The 21,111-nt window shown below is 37.4% G+C and overlaps 1 protein-coding gene across 1 annotated transcript in view; it reads left to right on the top strand.

Annotated features, from left to right (window-relative positions):
- USP37 (ubiquitin specific peptidase 37) overlaps positions 1 to 21,111 on the top strand; it is a 69,316-nt gene that overhangs the window by 21,240 nt on the left and 26,965 nt on the right. Inside the window, exons 5-13 of the mRNA XM_006867863.1 lie at positions 780 to 857; positions 5,904 to 6,001; positions 7,464 to 7,548; positions 8,819 to 8,980; positions 11,456 to 11,587; positions 11,755 to 11,878; positions 15,805 to 15,995; positions 16,964 to 17,081; positions 18,432 to 18,511. Of these exons, the coding sequence (XP_006867925.1) occupies positions 780 to 857; positions 5,904 to 6,001; positions 7,464 to 7,548; positions 8,819 to 8,980; positions 11,456 to 11,587; positions 11,755 to 11,878; positions 15,805 to 15,995; positions 16,964 to 17,081; positions 18,432 to 18,511 (1,068 nt within the window). The remainder of the gene's footprint in view (positions 1 to 779; positions 858 to 5,903; positions 6,002 to 7,463; positions 7,549 to 8,818; positions 8,981 to 11,455; positions 11,588 to 11,754; positions 11,879 to 15,804; positions 15,996 to 16,963; positions 17,082 to 18,431; positions 18,512 to 21,111) is intronic.

Here is a 21,111-nt window from a genome sequence, read left to right as displayed (position 1 = left end):
ATAGAGTTTTCAGTGACTAGCGATTCGGAAGTAGTTTGTCACTCTTTCTTCCTAGTCTGTCTTTGTTTTGTAACTCATCTGAAACCTGTCCACCATGGGTGACCCTGCTGGTTATTTAAAACACCAGTGGCATAGCCCTCAGAATCACAGCAACTCAAACCACCACAGCACGACAGACAAACGAGTGGTGGCCGTTATATACTTTGTTATTAGTTGTACCCATTTGTAAGTTTCTTTTAAGCCTTTTGGAAAAACCATTAATTTGAAGATGAAAGTGAGACTGTTTAATGACTTAGGTGTGTTAGAGAAAGTAAAGAAGAAAGTGTAGAGTGCATTTTTGCAAGTTAATTAGAAGTATGTTTTTATGTACTTATACATATTGAGCATACAAATAGATAGTTTGCTAATTTTAGGAGTTCTTTGATAGCTCAGTTGGTAGAGTGGAGGACTGTAGGTGTATTAACTGGATATCCTCGGGTCACTGGTTCTAATCCGGCTTGAAGGACAGTAGTTTTGGAGTCCTGGTGTGGCACTGTGGGTTAATGCACTGGACTGCAAAGTCAGTTTCACTCCTAAGGTTGGGAGTTCAGGCTCACCAGTCACTCCTTGGAAACCCTGTTCAGGGTTGCTATGAGTTGGACCTGACTGAAGGGCACTTAACAGCAGTAATTTGAATATGTTATAGACAGTTAACAGTTTGTGTCCTTGATTATGTTTGTTTAGTTTTAATGGGTGAATTACAGCTGTCTTAAATTACCTTGTTTCCCAAAACTGAACAGGACTGAAAAGAGGAAACGAATGCTATCATCTGGCTCAGAGTTGAATGAAGATTATCCTAAGGAAAATGATTCATCATCGTGAGTTGCTTTTTAAGAGCCTTTCTGGCACTAAGTCAGTTTTTCTTTTATTGATAATTATAACCACTAGGGAAGATTGGGGAGCTACTGCTCAATTTATAAGAATTCCAAAAGATAGCAGAGCAAGATTGTTTATGTTTTGGTCACTGTAGGTTGTTGATATAGTGGACAGGGGATTTTGCCAATGACACTGCTTTGGTTATTTCATTGTGCTCCTTTTAGCCTACCTTTTTATTAATGTTTATTATGTAGTTTATTATACAGCTGAATCACAATTTTATTAGATTAGAAATTTGTTTTATTTTTAATAGATGTGTGAATAGCTAGTAATAATATATTGCTTTGTAAAAACTACATAAGTATTCAAATTATTCTAATTTTCTTTTTCAAAGCCAAGTTTGAATATAAAACAAATACGGTTATGAGATTTTAGTTAAGATGGTTATAGGATAACAATACCTTCCAAAAAAAAATTGACGTAAAAAGTGAATATTTATTAAGAATCTTTAGTTGAGATAGCCAAAATTTAACAAACAAAATCTAGAGAAAGGAGAAACAACTCCAAAAGATGATGTGGTATTCTGCAGCCAATTTTTTCCTTAGGGCATTTGCCAAGTTTGTAGGCAGAAAAAGAGACTAAGTATCTGGAATAGTCCAGGTCCAGCAGCTGCTCTTAAGAGGCAGGGAAATCAACCCAGATAATGGTGTCCTCCCTGAGCTAGAGAGACAACAGCTAAAGACATGTGCTAGCTAGAATTTCAGTGAGGAGGGGTGGAGAGATGAACCTATTCCTCTTCTTTTATCAGTTTTACTCAGGGCATTTGCTTAATTTAATTCTGTACCTTACCAGTGCTGGAGAATAATAGACTAAATAGATGCTGTTGCATGCCATCTAGTCGATTCTGACTCCTAGTAACTGGTAGGACAAAGTAGAACTGCTCCATAGGGTTTGCTCAGCTTTAATCATTGCCGAATAGCTTACTAAGTCTCTCTTCTGCTGAGTGACAGTTGGGTTTGTACTGCTAACTTTTTTGTGAGCAACCAAGCATTTGACCATTGCACTACCAGGGCTTGGTAGACTAAGTAGAAAACCTCTAAAACAGAAGTTTTCATATTTTTGTATGTTTGTGGAGAAAGAGATTTGTTTTCAGGCACTACCAGTGGGAGGGAACCACACGGATGATGATCCCAGGCTCTCAGAAGACATTGTGGGTTACACTCTAGCCCCATTGCCATCAAGTCGGTTCCAACTCAAATCCAGAGGTTAGCTTTGGCTCTTTTATAGGAGTTTTGAATCACTTCGGTTCCAGAAACCATGGAGGCCATAAGGATGTGGCACAATATCCTTCATGGAAAAGCCTTGAAATGCAGCTGGCCCTTGCATTACCTCAGTGAAGGCATTGTTCTCTATGGCTTCTGCCAGAGACTGCACAGCTGTGGCAGATTTTTTTTTTTTTTAAATATGTAATACCTAAAGGAGGAGTAGAGAGGAAGAACTCTAAACCACTGCTCTTGTTGACTGTCCCTTTAGCATGAATTCACTCCTCCCTTCTCTTCTCCCCTTAACTCTTGGTGGTAGTGATGGTTATGTGCTGTGGAGTCAGTTCCGACTTATAGTGACCCTGTACAGGGTTTCTGAAGCTGTAAATCTTTACAGGAGCAGAAAGCCTTATCTCTCTTCTGCAGAACAGCTGGTAGTTTTGAATTGCTGATCTTGCGGTTCACAGCCCAATTTGTAACCACTGTGCTTCCGGAGCTCCTGGTTTCTCTCTCTCTCTCTCTCTCTCTCTCTCTCTATATATATATATATATATATATGTATATATATGTATATATATATAATATAAACTTGTTGCTAAGTGCAGTTGAGTTGGTTCTGACCCACAGTGTCCTATAGAGGGTTTCCAAGGAGCTTGAACTGCCAACCTTGAGTGTAACACCAGGACTCCATATATGTGTGTGTGTGTATAAAACCTATGTGAAAAGTGAATGATGATATGGCGTTATAGAATAAGCACTGGACTGATAACAGCAAAGTTGGCAGTTCAAACCCACCAGCTGCTTGTCAGGAGAAAGATGAAGTTTTCTTCTCTCAAAAACATTTAAAGTTTCAGAAGCCCTATACAAGGTTGCTGTGAGGCAGAATTGACTCTGAGGTAGTGAAAAGTCAATTTGGCTTAGGGATGAAAGGGTACGAGCTCTCAATAGGTTGGTTCTGTGCAAGGAATAGCATAAACTTTCAGAGGTATGTTCTGGGTTGAACAAAAAAGGCTAGACCTACAACAGGAAGGTCATGATCCTCTTTCTCATCATGTAAGGTTTTCTTTGGTTTTCTGGGGGAGAAAGGGAGTTCCTGGGTGGTATCAAGGATTAACATGCTTGGCTGTTAACTGAAAGGTTGGAGATTTTGAGTCTATGTAGAGGCACCACTGAAGAAAGGCTTAGCAGTCTATCTCTGAAATATTGAAAACCTTGTGAGAGCTAGAACTAGATAGTGCCCATCTCTCATTACCAGGCACTGTGACTAGGTCACTATAGAAGATCCCAGACAGTGTGATAGGAAAAAAATGTAGAACAAATTCAAATTCATAAAACAGCCAGACGTACTGGTGGAACCCCTATGACTACAGCCCTTAGACACCCTTCAAACTTAGAACTGAATCCACTCCTAGAGATCACGTTACAGCCAAGCCATGTTATTTAGTGCCCTTGAGTCATTTCTGACTCAGTGACCCTGTATAGGGTTGGCTGGTGAGTTTGAACCACCACCTTTTTGTTGGAAGTCCAGTGCTGATCCTGTAGCACCACACCTGGACTCCTACAACTAAGCAATTTGTTGTTAAGTGCCATCAACTAAGTTTTGACTCCTAGCAACACTTTATAGGGTTTTTGGGAAGTGATTGGTTAGTTTGTTAACAGCTCAAACTGACCTTGTGGTTGAGTGCTTGTCCATACCAGGCAGGACTCCACAGCCAAGCAGTAGGTAGTCCTATAAAGTGAACTATGAACACCTTGAGGAACAGCTCCCCAGACCACTCAACTACCGTATTACGCAAATAGACTCCTGTTCTACCTTCTCCCCCAATTTGTATTTGCAAATAAGTTGTGTGGCTTTGTGATCCCCTGTGTGTGTGTGTGTGTGTGTGTGTGTGTGTGTGTATCATTTACATTGCTTAGAGTTATATGCAGGGAAATACTATACAAGAATAAAACGGCAGCTTTTGCCCAAAAGCAAAATTTGGAATGCAGGAAGGGGCAGGAAAACTGTACAGCTTTTTCCATCTGTTCAGATGGAAACTGGGAAATTTAGGGTGGAAGTGGGGAGAATCTAACATGCTGGTTGACTGGACAACAAGTTTGCTTTGTAAACTTCCACCTAAAACCACAATGAAATGTTAGTTTAAAAAAAAAAAACCTATGGAGCACACAGATCTACTCTGGCACACATGATCACAAGTCAGAATCCACTCGTAGGCAGCTGGTTAGGGGAGAAAACTTACTGTGTGGTAATCATGTAGTACCTATGCTAATACCTCCTCAGGAGTTAGTTGATAAGAGTTTGCTTCCTAGGCTTGCTTACTTCTAGTACCACCTGGTGAAGATCATGTTTCTAGAAGCAAACTCTGAGGGTGGAGATCAGTGTGCAAATTATTTATTAAGGAAATGCTCCCAAGGGAGACCAGTAAGGAATGGGGAAAACAAGACTTTGAAGGGCAGGAAACCAAACCTGGGTGAAATCTCAGACAAAAGTCAGGCAGAGGTTAGACTTTGTCTTGATTCCAGGGAGGAAATCTGTTACTGCAAGTTCTACATTATAGTTCAAATCTAAGGCAAGGGAAGTGAACTCTAGCACCTGACCTGACTTATGACTGAAAGTATAGGTAAAGTATCACTTGTAGTTTGAGGGCAGTTCTCTGAACAGGAGTCTTAGTGCTGACTTTCCAAGTTGGGTCAGAATATGAAAGAGGTCATAAAAATGAAAATAGGAGTGGATTAGCTAAATTGTGTGCTACAAGCTTAATTTACATGGTTTCCCCTAAAATTAGCACTTTAACCACAGCATGAACATTTGAATGTTGCTAAGTGTAATCAAGTCAGTTCCGACTTAATAGTGGCCCTGTACAGGATTTCCTTGGAATTGCTGGTGAGTTTGAACCACTGACCTTGGGGTTCAAACCAACCTTGTGATCTAGTGCTTATCCTGCGGCGCCACACCAGGACTCCGGTTATCTGGGTGGACACTACTTAACATGGGTTCAGATATTTGGGCATCAAAAAGGGAAAATGGGGCTTTTAAAATAAATTTTGGCTTATGTGTTCACAAATTTAAAATATTGTAATCATTATGAATTGAGGTGTTGTTACCTTTTCGTAAATACTATTTCAGATTTATTTATGCTGTAAGGAGCTGTGGTAACTTAGTGAATTACGAGCGGGCCTGCTAACTGCAAGGTCAGCAGTTCAAGTCTACCAGCAACTCTGTGGTAGATGAGGCTTTCTGCTCCTATAAAGATTTATAGCCTCAGAAACCCTATAGAGGGTCATTGTGAGTTGGAACTGACTGGCTGTCACATAACCACCACCATATGAACTATAAGAACATTTAGGAATTTTGTTTGTTTGGTTGGTTTACTTTAGTCCCAAGCTTGAATAGTTTACCTTTTAATTGATCTTTTTGTCTTTAGTAGCTAAATCATTTCATCTGGTCTTACTTTTGACCAAAAAAGCATATGCAATCTTGCTTTCTCTGATTGGACTTTATATAAAGAAAATGTTCCTTCATTTTACCTTAATTACCAGTCATGAATGAGATTGGCTCTTGACTTAGTAATGGAAGTTTATTTTCATGATTATTATTTGCTTTAAGTTATCATTCTTTTGAGGCTTTAACACCTTGTAGCCTTCCAAGCCTAATAACACTTGAAATGGAAATATTTTTTAATGACAGTTATTTAAAATTAAGAACAATATCTGATGTTTTTATATTGATTTGAAATTATTTAAAATTATTAACAGTATTCTATTGACTTAAAATTTTAACTGTAGGAACAACAAGGCTATAACAGATTCCTCAAGAAAGTATTTAACCAGCAGTAGAGAGAAACAGCTGAATTTAAAGCAGTCTGAAGAGACTAGGACATCAGGTAAGTGTTTGGCATATATAATTATTAGAAAGACAATGGAGCTTTTGTCTGTTTACAAGGTATCTAGTCTTTACTGTCTTCCCCTTGTATCAGTGTTGCTAATTATTTGAACTCCAGGAGAAAAGGTTGAAATTAATGTCTACAGTGGTTATTTGAGTTTACTTTATGCTTTTGTTTTTGAAATAAAACTTAAATCTACCTTTGAATTTTTGTTACTATTTCCCCACACTACTTATCTCTCTTATCCTCTGAAAACCTTAGCTATTCAAATATTTTTGTACTGATTTTAGTATCGTCAACTTAAAATTAAATTGAAGCAAGCTATGATTTTGAGAAATTGATCATTTTTCAGAGAATCCATTTAATCAGGCCTCTAAATGCAGACCACTCTTCTGTGAGTGCTTTGGAAATGTGACATTAGACCCCTAGAAGCAAATATCACTAATATAATTCTTACCTCTGAGATTAGTGATATTTACATGAATAAATACTGCTAGTGGTTTTCAGCTTTTGAATCAACTGGTAGATAAAACATGTTGTCGTTTTGTGTCATAGAGTTGTTTTGGACTCATAGGGAGACCCTATGTACAATTGTTACGTTTGAGCTCCTTGTTGGTAGCACTGTGTCAGTCCATCTCATTGGGGGGGGGTGAGGGGGCGGGCAGCAGGCTTCTCTTTTTCACTAACCTTCCATTTTACTAAGCAAGTTGTCCTTCTCTGGGAACTAGACCTTCCTGATAATGTGTCCAAAGTTCTATTAAGAGATGAAGTCTTGCCATCCTGAATTATTTTCCCCCCTCCAAATTTGCTTTATTTAACTGGGTAGGATATAAGTTAATCAACAGAAATTTAAGCAAGATATATATTCTGATAATCATCCTGAATTTTAAAGAGCATTCTGGCTGCAGTTCTTCCGAGGCAGATTTGTTTTTCTTCTGACCGTCCATTGAACACAGAAGACTTAAAAATAAGTTAAGGCTCATAGAAGTTAGGCCCATCTATGAGAAATAAGAGTAGAAAGAATGAAGTAGTGTTTGAGTGATTAGAAAGCTTAATGGAACAAAACTTAGATGTTTCAAGTGTTTAAGTTAACGAATTAAATTAGCAGAAGAACGAAAATAGCACAGTGATTGGAAAGAGGAAGCTTAGGGGATAATGTGAAATAATTTATAAATTTTTATAAGTATTCAGTTGATTTTGTTTAGAATAAATAAATCAAAAGATCATAAGTTACAGAGGAAAATTAGATGGTGTAAAAAGGGGTTTAAAAACTAAAAAACAGAACTTACAGTACTATAGGATGAGTACTGCTTTGTTAGTGGAACATTTTTTGTTGTTGCTGTTTTAGCCTTTTGTTGTGTGTACTCTTTAGTTTGACAGAAACAGTGAAAAAAATACACAGGCCCAATGGCGCAATTTTTCTGTTAGTGAACTTCATTTCCTGTGTCCATTTGTTTTATAGGAGTTTTACCTTTGCAGTCATCATCCTTCTATGGTAGCAGAGCTGGATCCAAAGAATACTCTTCTGGCAGCACCAACCTAGACAGGTATGCGTTGGTTATATGTCTTGTGACGAGCTTAAAGAGCTTTCTTTGGATAATTCAGTGATGAGATAGATTTGCAGTTTGCTCAAAGTGAATACATTAAAATAACAGAATGGATAAAAGAGTCATAGACCAGTGACATTTTAGTTAGACAATACTCTAGAATTGTTTTAGTTTAAGCTCTTTTGTTTTTTAATTTTTAGTCAAATGACTAAACTGAGGTCTAGGGAAAACAAGCTCTGTGAATGTGTTAGTGTGTTACCCAAGATGTCCTGCCTGGCCTATCAATATCTTAAAAAATTAAGAAAACATTTTTCCTTTTTTATGCTACAAAGTGGTCTTCAATTTCTAGTGTACCTCCAGTTACTGCCCCTGTAGCATTTATCCCCTAAATTAGGACAGCAATGGGAAAAGTAGTGAACATGCAGAGAGGCTCTGCAATGCTCTCTGCAGCTACTCATCTAAAGCATTTAGCTACTAACCATACACCTTGTATGTCTGATGGAAAAAGCTGCTCTGAGAGATGCTCATACTCTCTTCATGTGCTTTTGAAGAACTTCATAGATCAGAAAAAGAAAGGGCTTTTTTTAAAAAATAAAAGATGGTGAATTTGCACAGAGGAATACAGAATTCTTGTACCAGTTGTTTCTGGTCTTCCAATGAGTAATCATGACAGTTACATTTTGCTCTTGGGACATGTAAAATGGCAGCATCACGTTTTGTGTAACTTTGTGGAGGAAGGGAGGTAGAAGATAATCACCGTCAGTATCAACCCAAAGTTGACTCTTATGATACGACACACTACTTCTTTGCTGTATTAGGTAATCCTTTGCAACAGACACACAGAACTCGGGCAATATTCACAAATATGGGTGTATTAGGGAAGAAACAGGTTACGATTCAGGATCAGAATTAACTTGGAAGTAACAAAACAGCTCAGGATACAGTTCTTCGATCTGCGAAGTTGGAGGTGGTGCTACTTGGCCATTTTTACAGTGGCAGCACCCTAAATGTGCATCAACAGATGAATGGGCAAATGACATTTAGTATACATGTAAACAATGGAATATTATTCAGTCATAAAGAGAAATGAAGTCTTGATGCATGCTATACCAACTGATGAACCTTGAAAACATCCTGCTGGGTGAAATAAATCAGTTACAAATGGACAAATACTGTATAATTTCATTTATATTGACTTCTCTGAATTTATTAGGGGGAAAAAAGCATTCATTTAAAATGGTTTTGCTTCTTCATTATCTGTTTTCTATAGGACTAATGTTACAAGCCAAACTCCCTCTGCCAAAAGAAGTTTGGGATTTCTTCCTCAGCCAACCCCACTTTCCGTTAAAAAACTGAGGTTAAACCAGGATTATACTGGCTGGAACAAACCAAGAGTGCCCCTTTCCTCTCACCCGCAGCAGCAACTGCAGGGGTAGGTAAATTAATTTTCTTTTGCCTTCTTTTCATAACGTGAATTAAAAGGTGTATTTTGCTTGGTATGAGGAATAGTATTCAAAAGAGTCACATTAATTAGAGTTCTAAAATGGTTAGAGATGAGTTCACTTATTAAAGGTGTCTCAGTTGTTCATAAATAATGTTATGTATTCACCTACCTGTGCACTCACTTCATCCTATACTTGATATATGTTCAACATGAATTGTTTATATCCTTCCTAACTCCTTCACTGGACCCAATAAACAACATTCTTATCAATGGAGAAAAGATTGAAGTTGTCAAGGACTTCATTCTTCTTGGATCAACCATCAACACTCACGGAAACAGCAGTCAAGAAATCAAGCGATGTATTGTATTAGGCAAATCTCCAGAAGACTTTTTTAAAGTGTTGAAGAGCAAAGATGTTGGCTTGAGGACTAAGATGCTCCTGACCCAAGCCATGGTATTTTCAATAAGCTCATATGCATGTGAAAGCTGGACAGTGAATAAGGAAGACCGTAGAAGAACTGATGCTTTTGAGTTACGGTGTTGGAGGAGAATATTGAAAGTGCTGTAGGCTGCCAAAAGAACCAGTAGGTATGTTCTGGAAGAAGTGCAGCCAGAGTTGAGTGTTCCTTGGAGGCCAGGATGGCAAACATCATCTCTTATACTTTGGATATATTGTCAGGAGGGACCAGTCACTGGAGAAAGATATCATGTTTGGTAAGGTGGAGGGTCAGAGAAAAAGAGGAAGAACCCCAACAAGATGGATTGGCCCATTGGCAGCATCAGTAGACTTAAGCGTGGCAATAGTAGTGAGGTTGGCCTAGGATCGGGCAGTGTTTCATTCTGCAGTGCATGAGGTCACTGTGAGTCGGTACCAACTCGATGGCATCTAATAACAACAACAATGTATACCCTTCCAGTGTATATTTTCATTAGCCACACAAAAAGTTAAGATCATGGTATAAGAACTAATCGTAAGAATAGCTGTGTTATGTAAAGTACTTGTTGTTAAGTGCCATCAAGTTGGTTCCGACCCATATTGACCCTGAACACGGTTTCTGAGGCTGTAAATCTTCACAGGAGCAGAAAGCCTCATCTTTTCTCCCGCAGAGCAGCTGGTAGTTTCGAACTGCTGACCTTGCGGTTCACAGCCCAATTCGTAACCACTACGCTACCAGAGCTCCTTATGTAAAGTGCTTGTGTACCAGATATAGTTTGTTCTAAGGGTTTGCATAGATTTTTGTTTTCTTTATATCCTCCCAGTGGCTCTGTGAAGTTGGAAAAAAATCCCTTGTATAGATGAAGGAACTCAGGCTTAGAGAAGTTAATTAACTTGCCCAAGGTGGTAGAGTAAATAATAAAGCAATAATAAATAGAGGCAGTTGAATTCACTAATAGGCCTGTATTGAGAGCATAATTTAATCTTGAAAAAAAATAAAAAACAAAACTTCTAAAGCCATCTCCATTTATGCTTAAACATACCATTCTTGAGAAGAATCTCCACCAGTTTTACCTTTGACAATATTGAAGGTTTCCTAAATGAACGCATAATATTAAAATGGAGTCCTGGTGTGGTGCTGAAGGTTAATGCCCTGGACTTACAAAGTTGGTTTGAACCACAAGGTTGGCAGTTCAAACTTACCAGCCGCTCCTCAGAAACCCTATGTTGCTATGTGTCGGAACCAACTCAGAGGCATTTAACAGCAACAACAACAGCAATAAGATGCCAGAACTCCTGTTTGGGCATAATGTAAATCACAGAGTTCAGGATTCTTTGGGGGAAGGATTGCTGTTGCTGCTGTGTGCTATTGAGTTGGTTCTGACTCACAGTGACCCTGTATAGGGTATCCCAGGCTATAAATCTTTATGGGCGCAGAAAGCCTCATCTTTCTCCACAGAGGGGCTGTTGGATTTGAACTGCTGACCTTGCGATTAGCAGCCCAACACTATGCTACCAGGAGGAGTAAGCATTAGAAAGATGAAAACACTGCCTTCAGAAATGTGTAGATCTAGATGGAGTCCTGGGGTGGCACTGTAGGATAAGCATTGGACTGCAAGTTTGGTTTGAATTGCAAGGTCACTGGTTCACACTCACCAACTGCTCCTCAGAAAACCCTATACAGGGTCTCTATACACACTTAACAACAAGATGGAGTATACACCAAGAAGCAGCAGATTCACAATTTAAATTTTTTATAATAAAGATTTCAATGATTTCTTTTTTTTTCACTTTTTATTATGAATTGAGTGAATGTGTATGGTGCAGATCATCAGTTTTACAGTCCACAAATCATATACTTTATTTCATCTCAATAATTACAATCTCCTCTATGTAATTTTGTTTTTCATTATTTAGAGAATATTTTATTAGTTTCTATAAGTCATCAGTGTAATTTTTCAATACTTTTCTGGCTTACCATCTTCAGAAACTGCTGTTATCTAAAGCACTAATTCCTTCATTTTCAGCTTCTCCAATTTGGGAAACACCTGCTATATGAATGCTATTTTGCAATCTCTGTTTTCACTCCAATCATTTGCAAATGATTTGCTTAAGCAAGGTATCCCATGGAAGAAAATTCCACTCAATGCACTTCTCAGGTAATTGTTTGTACTTACTAAGAAACCTTTTACCTCATTATTTATATAATAATGAATTCTAAACGCAAAATTTTATATGCCATTATTAGCAATTAATCTTTAGAAATCACACATCTCAAATTTTGTGTAAAATGTATGCTGTTTGTTTGTCTCTTTTGTTTTATCAGACGCTTTGCACACTTGCTTGTTAAAAAAGACATCTGTAATTCAGAGACCAAAAAAGATTTACTCAAGAAGGTGAAAAATGCCATATCCGCTACAGCAGAGAGATTCTCTGGATATATGCAGAATGTGAGTAATAATTCTTTTCAAACACTTTGTAAGATAAGGAAAATTGAAATGATTTATTGTGTTACCTGATTTTTATTTTTAAGAATTTTTTTATGTATAGTCATCAATAGTAGAAAGCCTAGAGAATTACACTAAGGTTTATTAAGAGCCTTTTCTTTATTTTCTCATATTTTAATGCAGATGTGACTTGCCAGTACAGGAACTTGGTTTATTTTAGTCCCAAAGACTATTTCAGAAATATAACTTCTTTAAAAGCAAAGTAAAGAATCATTAATTCTTTCATGCCAAACTAGCTGATCCACCACTCATTTGTCACTTTGTTGTACTGTGGTGGCTTGCATGTTGCTGCAGTGCTGGAAATGATACCACCCATATTTTAAATATCAATAAGTCATCCATGGTGTACAGGTTTCAGTGGACCTTTCAGACTTAAATAGATGAGGAAGAAGGAGAGTCAGACTATTGAGTATTTACCTACTGAAAACCTTATGGATAGCAATAGAATATTGTCAGATATAGTGCCAGAAGAGAAAGAAGTCCCTCAGATTGGAAGTCACTCAAAATATAACTGGGGAAGAGCTGCCTTCTCGGAATAGAGTTGGCCATGACATGAATGGAGTAAAGTTTTCTAGACCTTCCTTTTCTGATGAGATACAAACTCAAAATAAGGAGAAACAGCTGCAGACATCCATTAGTAATCAGAACATGGACTGTACTAAGTATGAATCTAAGAAAAAAGTTAAATGGCATGCATAAAGATCAATATCCTAGACACTAATGAGCTGAAGTGGAATCCTGGTATGGCACTGTAGGATAAGCACTCGACTACTAACTCCAAGGTCACTGTTTATTCCCACCAACCACTCTTTGAAAACCCTGTAACCCTGTACAGTATTGTTATGAGTTGGAACTGACTTAACAGAACTTAACTCCAGCAACAGTGAGGGGAAATGGGCTGGTATTGCGATTTAAATCCTACACTCTTACAGTTTAATGCTGGGAATGACAAATTCAAGGTAATAACGTCATATTAATTGTCCAAAAGGACACTTTAAATTCTATCTTTAAGCACAGTGATAAGATAATACCCATATGCCTACAAGGAAAACCATTTAATACCACTATTATTCAAATTTATGCCCCAACCACTAACGACAGTGACGATAAAATTGAAAAATTTTGCCAGCTTCTTCAGTCTGAAATTGATCAAACATGCATCAAGGTGAATTGATAATTACTGGTGATTGGAATGACAAAGTTAGAAACGAAGAGGTGTTGCGTTGCTGGACTGTAAAGTCGGTTTGAACTGCAAGATTGGTGTTTCAAGCTCATCAGACATTCCTTGGAAAACCCTATACAGGAACTGACTCGACAGAACTTAACAACAACCTGAAATTGATCAAACTTGATTAAACTTGCAATCAAGATACATTGGTAATTACTGTTGTATCTGAAATTGATCAAACTTGCCATCAAGATACATTGGTAATTACTGTTGATTGGAATGTGAAAGTTGGGAACAAAGAGGATCATTAGTCGGAAAACTTGGCCTTGGTGATAAAAATGGTGCTGTAGATTGCATGATAGAATTTTGCAAGACCAGTGACTTATTCATTATAAATACCTTTTGCAAACTACATAAAAGGAAAGACTACACATGGACCTCATTGTATGGAATACATAGGAACCAAATTGACTACACCTGTGGGAAGAGACAGCGGAAAATCTTAATATCATCAGCCAGAACAAGGTCAATATGCAACAGACTGTCACTTTTTCATATGCAAGTTCATGCTGAAGCTGAAAAAAATGAAAACCTCAAGAGAGTCAAGGTATAGCCTTGACCATCTGAATTTAAAGACCATCTCAAGAACAGATTTGATTCATTAGACACTAAAGACTAAAGACCAGAAGAATTATGGGCTGTCACCATGAACATGATACAGGAAGGAAGCAAAAGGTCATTAAAAACACAAGCAAGAAAGAAAAGACCAAAATGGATGTCAGAAAAGACTCTCTCTCAAACTTGTGCTTGAGCATAGCAAGTCTAAAGTGAATGGAAGAAATAGGAAAGTGAAAGAGCTGAACAGAAGATTTCAAAGGGCAGCTTGAGAAGACAAAGACAGATATTATAATGAAATGTGTAAAGACTGGAGTTAGAAAACCAACAGCAAAGAACACCTCAGCATTTCTCATGCTGAAAGAACTGAATAAAAAATCCAAGGTTAGGGTTGCAGTGTTGAAGTATTCTGTAAGCAAAATGGAGTCCTGGTATGGCGCTGTAGGATAAGTATTGGACTGCTAACCGTTTCAAGAGGCAGCAAATGACCAAGAACCAATGGTACTAAAGGAAGAAGTCCAAGCTGCCCTGAAGGCATTGATGAAAAACGCTCCAGAAATTGACAGACTGCAAATTGAAATCCTTCAGCAAACAGGCAACGCGGCAAGCACTCACTCATTTATACCAAGAAATTTAGCAGACAGCCACCTAGCAAACCAATTGAAATCCAGATTTGTGCCCATTTCAAAAAGAGGTGATTCACCAAAATGTGGAAACCATCAAACAAAATCATTAATATCACATTCAAGTAAAATTTTGCTGATACTTCAAAAATGGCTTCAACAGTACATCAACAAAGAAATGCCAGAAATTCAAGCCAGATTCAGCCGGAGGACATGGAATGAGGGATATCATTGCTGGCATCAGATGCATCTAGGCTGGCTGAAAGCAAAGCATATCAAAAATATGTTTACTTGTTCTTTATTGACTGCAAAGACTTTGTGTGGATCATGACAAACTATGGATAACATTGTGAAGAATGAGTTTTCCAGAACATTTCATTGTGTTCATGAGAAACATAGACCACGAGGCAGTCATTCAAACAGAACACTGAGTGTTTTAAAATCAGGAAAAGTGTGCACCCAGGTTGTATTCTTTCACCATACTTACTCATTCTTTATACTGAGCAAATAATCCATGAAGCTGAATCATATGATTATATTATACATCAGGATTGGAGGAAGACTCGTTAACAACCTGTGATATGCAAATGATGCAACCTTGCCTGCTGAAAGCAAAGAAGACTTAAAATATTTACTGATGAAGATCAAAGACCACAGTCTTCAGTAGGGGCTGCACATCAATATAAAGAAAACAGAAATTCTCAAAACTGGACCAATAAATAACATAAATGGAGAAAAGATTGAAGTTGTCAAAGATTTGCTTCAATCCACAATCAAGACTCATGGAAGCAGCAGTCAGGTAATCAAATGATGTATTACACTAGTCAGGTCAGCTGCAGAAGACTGCTTCTAAAGTGTTCAAGAGCAAAGATGCCAGTTTGAGGACTAAGGTGAGTCTGACCCAAGTCCTGGTATTTTCAGTTGCCTCATATGCTTATAAAAGTTGACCATAGAAGAATTAAAGAATTTGAATTACGATATTGGAAAAGAGTATTGAAGGTAACATTTACTGCCAAAAGAACAAACAAATCTGTCTTGGAATAGGTACAAGCAGAAAGCTCCTTAGACGCTAAGATGGCTAAAATTTATCTCTCATGCTTCACACATGCTTTCAGTAGGGACCAGTCCCTGGAGAAGGACATCATGCTTAGTAAAGTGGACAGTTAGCAAAACTGAAGAAGACCCCCATGGAGATGGAATGACACAGTTGCAGCAGCAGTGGGTGTGATGATGGCACAGGACCATTCCGTGTCCTGTGCATAGGGTTGCTATAGAGCCAACTTAATGGCAAAACCATCTGATAGTTTAAGGTTTTAAAATCCATTGTCTAATTTTATTTAGAAGACATCTGACCATGTTCACATATGCCACTGAATATGTTTTCTTCATGTAAATCACAGTATTAATAAGCTGTTTTCATAACAGATATTTTTATCCAATTGAGGTTATCATTTCCTTCTTAGGATGCCCATGAATTTTTAAGTCAGTGCTTAGACCAGCTGAAAGAGGATATGGAAAAATTAAATAAAATTTGGAAGACTGAGCCTATTCCTGGAGAAGAAAATTCAGCAGACATTTCATCCACCAGGGTATTCACTTGTCCTGTTATTACTAACTTGGAGTTTGAGGTTCAGCACTCCATCATTTGTAAAGCGTAAGTAATCTTTATGAAAACTTTTATTCTCTTTTAATTCTTTGGGTGATTAAACTCTTCCTATCTCATCTTCTCTCCTATGTCATGGGGAAAATAGACCTGGAGATTATACCAGAATTCTTTATTCAATGTCTCTCTTTTTGTAGAAATACTTGATGAGGTTAGATTAAGAATTTTTTAAACTATCATATGTTTTAGTACTGACTAGATGATTAAATTTGACCCACAGTTTGCTATTGTTTTTTGGTGGGTTTTTTTATAATCACTGCAATATGGAGTCATGGTGTGGTGCTGAAGGATGAATACTGGACTACTAACCACAAAATTGTGGTTCAAACCCACCAGCTGCTCCTTGGAAACCCTATACAGGATTACTTGAATCAAAATGGATTCAATGGCACTTAATAGCAACAACTATATGGAATATCAAGTTGTTTGGAAATACAGGTTTTTATCATATGTTGTTGTTGTTGTTAGGTGCCATCGAGTCAGTACCGACCCATAGTGACCGTAAACAAAGCAGAATGAAACACTGCCCAATCCTGGGCCAACCTCACTACTGTTGCCATGTTTGAGCCATCGATGCTGCAACTTGGCCAATCCATCTCGTTAGGGGTCTTCCTCTTTTTCTCTGACCCTCCACCTTACCAAACATGATGTCCTATATTAGTTTAGTAAGGATGAAAGTGAGCTTGTCTTGTATGTATGTATCTCTTATTAGTATTTATCATGCTGTGGCACTATAAGATAAGCACTGAAATGCAAGGTCGGTGGTTAAAACCCAATAGCTGCTCCTTGAAACCTGATGCAGGTTCACTTTGAGTTGGAACTGACTCAATGACACTTAGCAACAATTTATGCCTGCTTATTGTCAGTCTGTCCATACCTGATCACTTCTGAGGGCAGTTATGTTTCTCAAGTATATTTGTATTGATTTTGTATTTCACAGTTTTCTTTTGTTATTCCAGCTGTGGAGAGATTATTCCCAAAAGAGAACAATTTAATGACCTCTCCATTGACCTTCCTCGAAGGAAAAAGCCACTCCCTCCTCGTTCAATTCAAGATTCTCTTGATCTTTTCTTTAGGGTAAATAATATTTCAGCATTTTTACATATTTAAATTTTGTGTATTATAAATATATTTAAAGTTGGCTTCTTGAGCACTTTCCATTAAATTATTTAGAGAAACAAATGAGAAGTAGTTGGAAAATTTATTTTTTATACATATTTAAATTTTGTGTATTATAAATATATTTAAAGTTGGCTTCTTGAGCACTTTCCATTAAATTATTTAGAGAAACAAATGAGAAGTAGTTGGAAAATTTATTTTTTAAAGTTTGGAAAATCTGTTATCTTCAGAACCGTTAGAATTAATTGTTAATTTCAGAAGAAAATTAATTGCTTTAAATAGATTAGGCATTTAAATTCAAAGCAAGTGTTTTAAAGAACCTTATAAGCAGTTCAATACTTGTAAATAAATTAATTTGAAGCATATAAAGTGAAATATAAGATCTAGTAATATGATCACATTATAAGTTGGTGTATTAAGATAGGAGGAATGAAAATATGTTCTTTGTTTTCCAAAAGTTGTATTTATCCTGTTAGAAAGTGGCAAGATTCTTGATTATCTAAAGCAGTAGTAAATATCTGTGTGATAGTTAGAATGTTTCTGGTGCATAATTGGACCTGTTCTGAAGCCGTCCTTACAACTCAGAAATTTTGCAGGATTCTCTCTGTCTGTATAAATTTGGTCCTCATTTTGTTGCAGCAGTTTGATGTAGAATTCTCTTTGTAAGGCAAAAATTTTCTGTTCTCTGATAAACATTAAGTTCTTTCCAAAAATAAATACTTTCCTTTCTTTTTGTGACATTTTCTTTAGTGTGATCTGTGTAGTGTATCTTTACGGCCCTTTTTTTTGTTAAAGGATTTCTTGTTTCAGTTCTCTCTAGGTAATGCTAGCTGCCCCAAACTTTGGTACTTTTAGAACAGTTGTTCTTAGTTGTCATCAGAAGATTGAATTCCATTATAAGAAAAGGGTAGAGTTAACAGACCAGGGACTCTGTCTGACCTTAAGGTAATCTAATCTCTGCTGTGACTAAATGTTTAGGTTTGGATGTACTCTTGGCAGTGGTTTCATATGTATCCATTGGAGACAAAGGTTGAGAATCTGCTTTACAGTCTGTTTATACTGTCATAAATTGAGATGCTGCTTTAGTTAAAGAAAGAAAAAAGGAAATTAGGAATTCTGAATTAGGGCATGGTGTTATAACTATATTTTAAGGATTCGATTTAGTAAGGCTTGTGATTCTAGGCACAAAATTTAAACTGGTTCAGAGCTGTTATTTTATTAACTGTACTATAAAAAAAATTAGCATATAATGGAAGAATGGTGGTTCATCTCACACTTCTGTGTTTTTCCCTTCTTGTCTTTCTACAGGCAGAAGAACTTGAATATTCCTGTGAAAAATGTGGGGGAAAGTGTGCTCTAGTCAGGCACAAATTTAACCGGCTGCCCAGGTAAATGTAATATCCTTTCCACTTCTCTTCTTAAAGTGCATACAAATATTTTTGAAAAAGCAGAGATTACCAGAATGGGTTGGTAAAGAAGATCAGCAAAATTGAGATTTGAAAAAAGCTTCTTAAGCTCTCGTAAAAGAAGGGGAGAGGGTTTGGAAGTGAATTCCTAGTTACATAGTACACTATATCAGAAATACCACAAGTGGATGTTGAAGAATAGAACTTATTTTCCACAGTTCTGGAGGTTAGAAGTCCAAATTATAATAACATGCTACATACTACACATGCCCTGTCAAGTCCTTTGTAGGTAGACCTAGACATTCCTTGATTTGTCATTTCATCTATTGTTCCCACATATGTGTGTCTTTGTCTATTCTGGTACTTTAAATAATTCAGAAGAAGTGAAGCTTAGAGCCCACTCTACAGTGGCTAATGATTGTTACATCACATTATATTGTATTATGGATGGTAATATGCTCTATCCAAGGCCACCTGATCTAATCACATGACTTCTAAGACAGCAACTAGACTAGTGTTTGATACAAACAACTAAGAACTGTAGGCGAACCAAGTTGACACATTAAATTAACCATAGATGCTAAGTCTAGAAAAGGAAAAGAATCTTGTAAGCCCTAAGAAGATGGCAACAAATCCACTCCTAATCAAGAGTATTATTGTTGTTAGGTGCCATCGAGTCAAGAGTAGGGCTGGTGAAATTTTAGAATGATGTCTAGTAGATTCACAATTCAGGAATGTTATTTATTGTCCTGTGTTGTCAAAGAACCTGCTTTTATCTCAAACCTTCATTAAAAATCTGTTTGTTGTTGTGAAGTGTCATCGAGTCGATTCCGACTTACAGCAACCCTGTGTAAGGTTTCCAAGAAGCAGCTGGTAGGTTTGAACTGCCGCCCTTATAGTTAGCAGTCTAGTGCTTATCCTATAGTGCCATCTGCTGTGGTGGGTGTGGTGTGCCGTGGAGTAATTTCTGACTCATATCAACCTAGTAGAGGGTTTCCGAGATTGTAACTCTTTATGGGGAAGTCCTTGTGTGGTGCTGAGGACTAATACATGAAACTGCAGTCATTTGAACTGCAAGGTTGTTGGTTCAGACTCACCAGCTGCTCCTTGGAAACTCTATACAGGCTTGCTTATGGGTCGGAATCAATTCGACAGCACTGAACAACAGCAAGTCTTTACTGGAGCAGAAAGCCTCATCTTTCTCCTGTTTTGAATTACTAACCTTGAGTTTAGCCCTACTCATAACCACTACGTTACCAGAGTTCCTTGCCATCTGCTATAGACAGGTACATATGTGTGCCTGAAAATAAAATAATTTTTTACAATTTGTGCTTTCCTTTGTTCAGCACACCTTAGTGTATGTTAATAAGTTAATACATTTCCTATAAACCGAAAATATTTTTTCTGAGTTAAGAATGAAAAAATTAACTTTTATATGGTTTTAGATTTGTATAAACAAAAGTAAAACCAAACTGAAAATTGAAGTATGTGGTTGTAAGACAACTTTTCGTTTTTTCTAAGAATAGGTCTCAAGCACAAATAAGGTTATTATTACCATTAAGTATTTATGTGGCACTTTGTCTGCAGAGTGCTGTGCTTCAGTTTTATTATTAGCTTCAGTTTTCTTTGAGAAGACTTTCTGGAACTTAGACCCTAGAGACTAATTCTTTGATATTCCATAATTTGCTCCTTTCTAGAAAATGAGTGTTTTAAAGAAACGACTTTTTAAATTCTGAGCAGTTTTGCTGTGTTGATCCTCTGTGTCTTTGACTTCAGATACTTTATTCATTCCTATTTACATGGTACTGTTTTGAGCCAGGGAAGGTAGGGAGAAGAACTCTACAGCAAAGGATGAGCTGTTGCCAGACATCATTGACTAAGGAAACTAGTGTAAAATTACAAAGACTTGTTTGACATGTTGTTGTTGTTGTTAGGTGTCATCGAGTCAGTACCGACTGATAACAACCCTATACACAGCAGAATGAAACACTGCCCAATCCTGGGCCAGCCTCACTACTGTTGCCACACTTGAGTCTATCATTGCTGCCACTTGGCCAATCCATCTCGCTGGGGGTCTTCCTTTTTTTCTCTGACCCTTCACCTTACCAAACATGATATCCTTCTCCAGTGACTGGTCCCTCCTGACAATATGTCCGAAGTATGAGAGACGAAGTTTGGCCATCCTGGCCTCCAAGGACCACTCTGGCTGCACTTCTTCCAAAACAGATCTATTAGTCTTTTGGCAGCTCATAGCACTTTCAGTATTCTCCAACACCATACCTCAGAAGCATCAGTTCTTCTACGGTCTTCCTTGTTCACTGTCCAACTTTCGCATGCATATGCGATTACTGAAAATACCATGGCTTGGGTCAAGCTCACCTTAGTCTTCAAGCTGACATCTTTGCTCTTCAACACTTTTTAAAAGGTTGTGTGCAGTAGATTTGCCAAATGCAATACATAGTCTGATTTCTTGACTGCTGCTTCCATGAGTGTTGATAGTTGATCTAAGAAGAATGAAGTCCTTGACAACTTCGATCTTTTCTCCGTTGATAAAGAATGTTGTTCTTTGGTCCAGTGGTGAG

Source organism: Chrysochloris asiatica, unplaced genomic scaffold (genome assembly GCF_000296735.1).
Source record: "Chrysochloris asiatica unplaced genomic scaffold, ChrAsi1.0 scaffold00110, whole genome shotgun sequence".
Classification (NCBI taxonomy): Eukaryota; Metazoa; Chordata; class Mammalia; order Afrosoricida; family Chrysochloridae; genus Chrysochloris; species Chrysochloris asiatica.
Note: the sequence above shows the minus strand (reverse complement) of the source record. Positions and strands in the feature narration are given on the sequence as shown.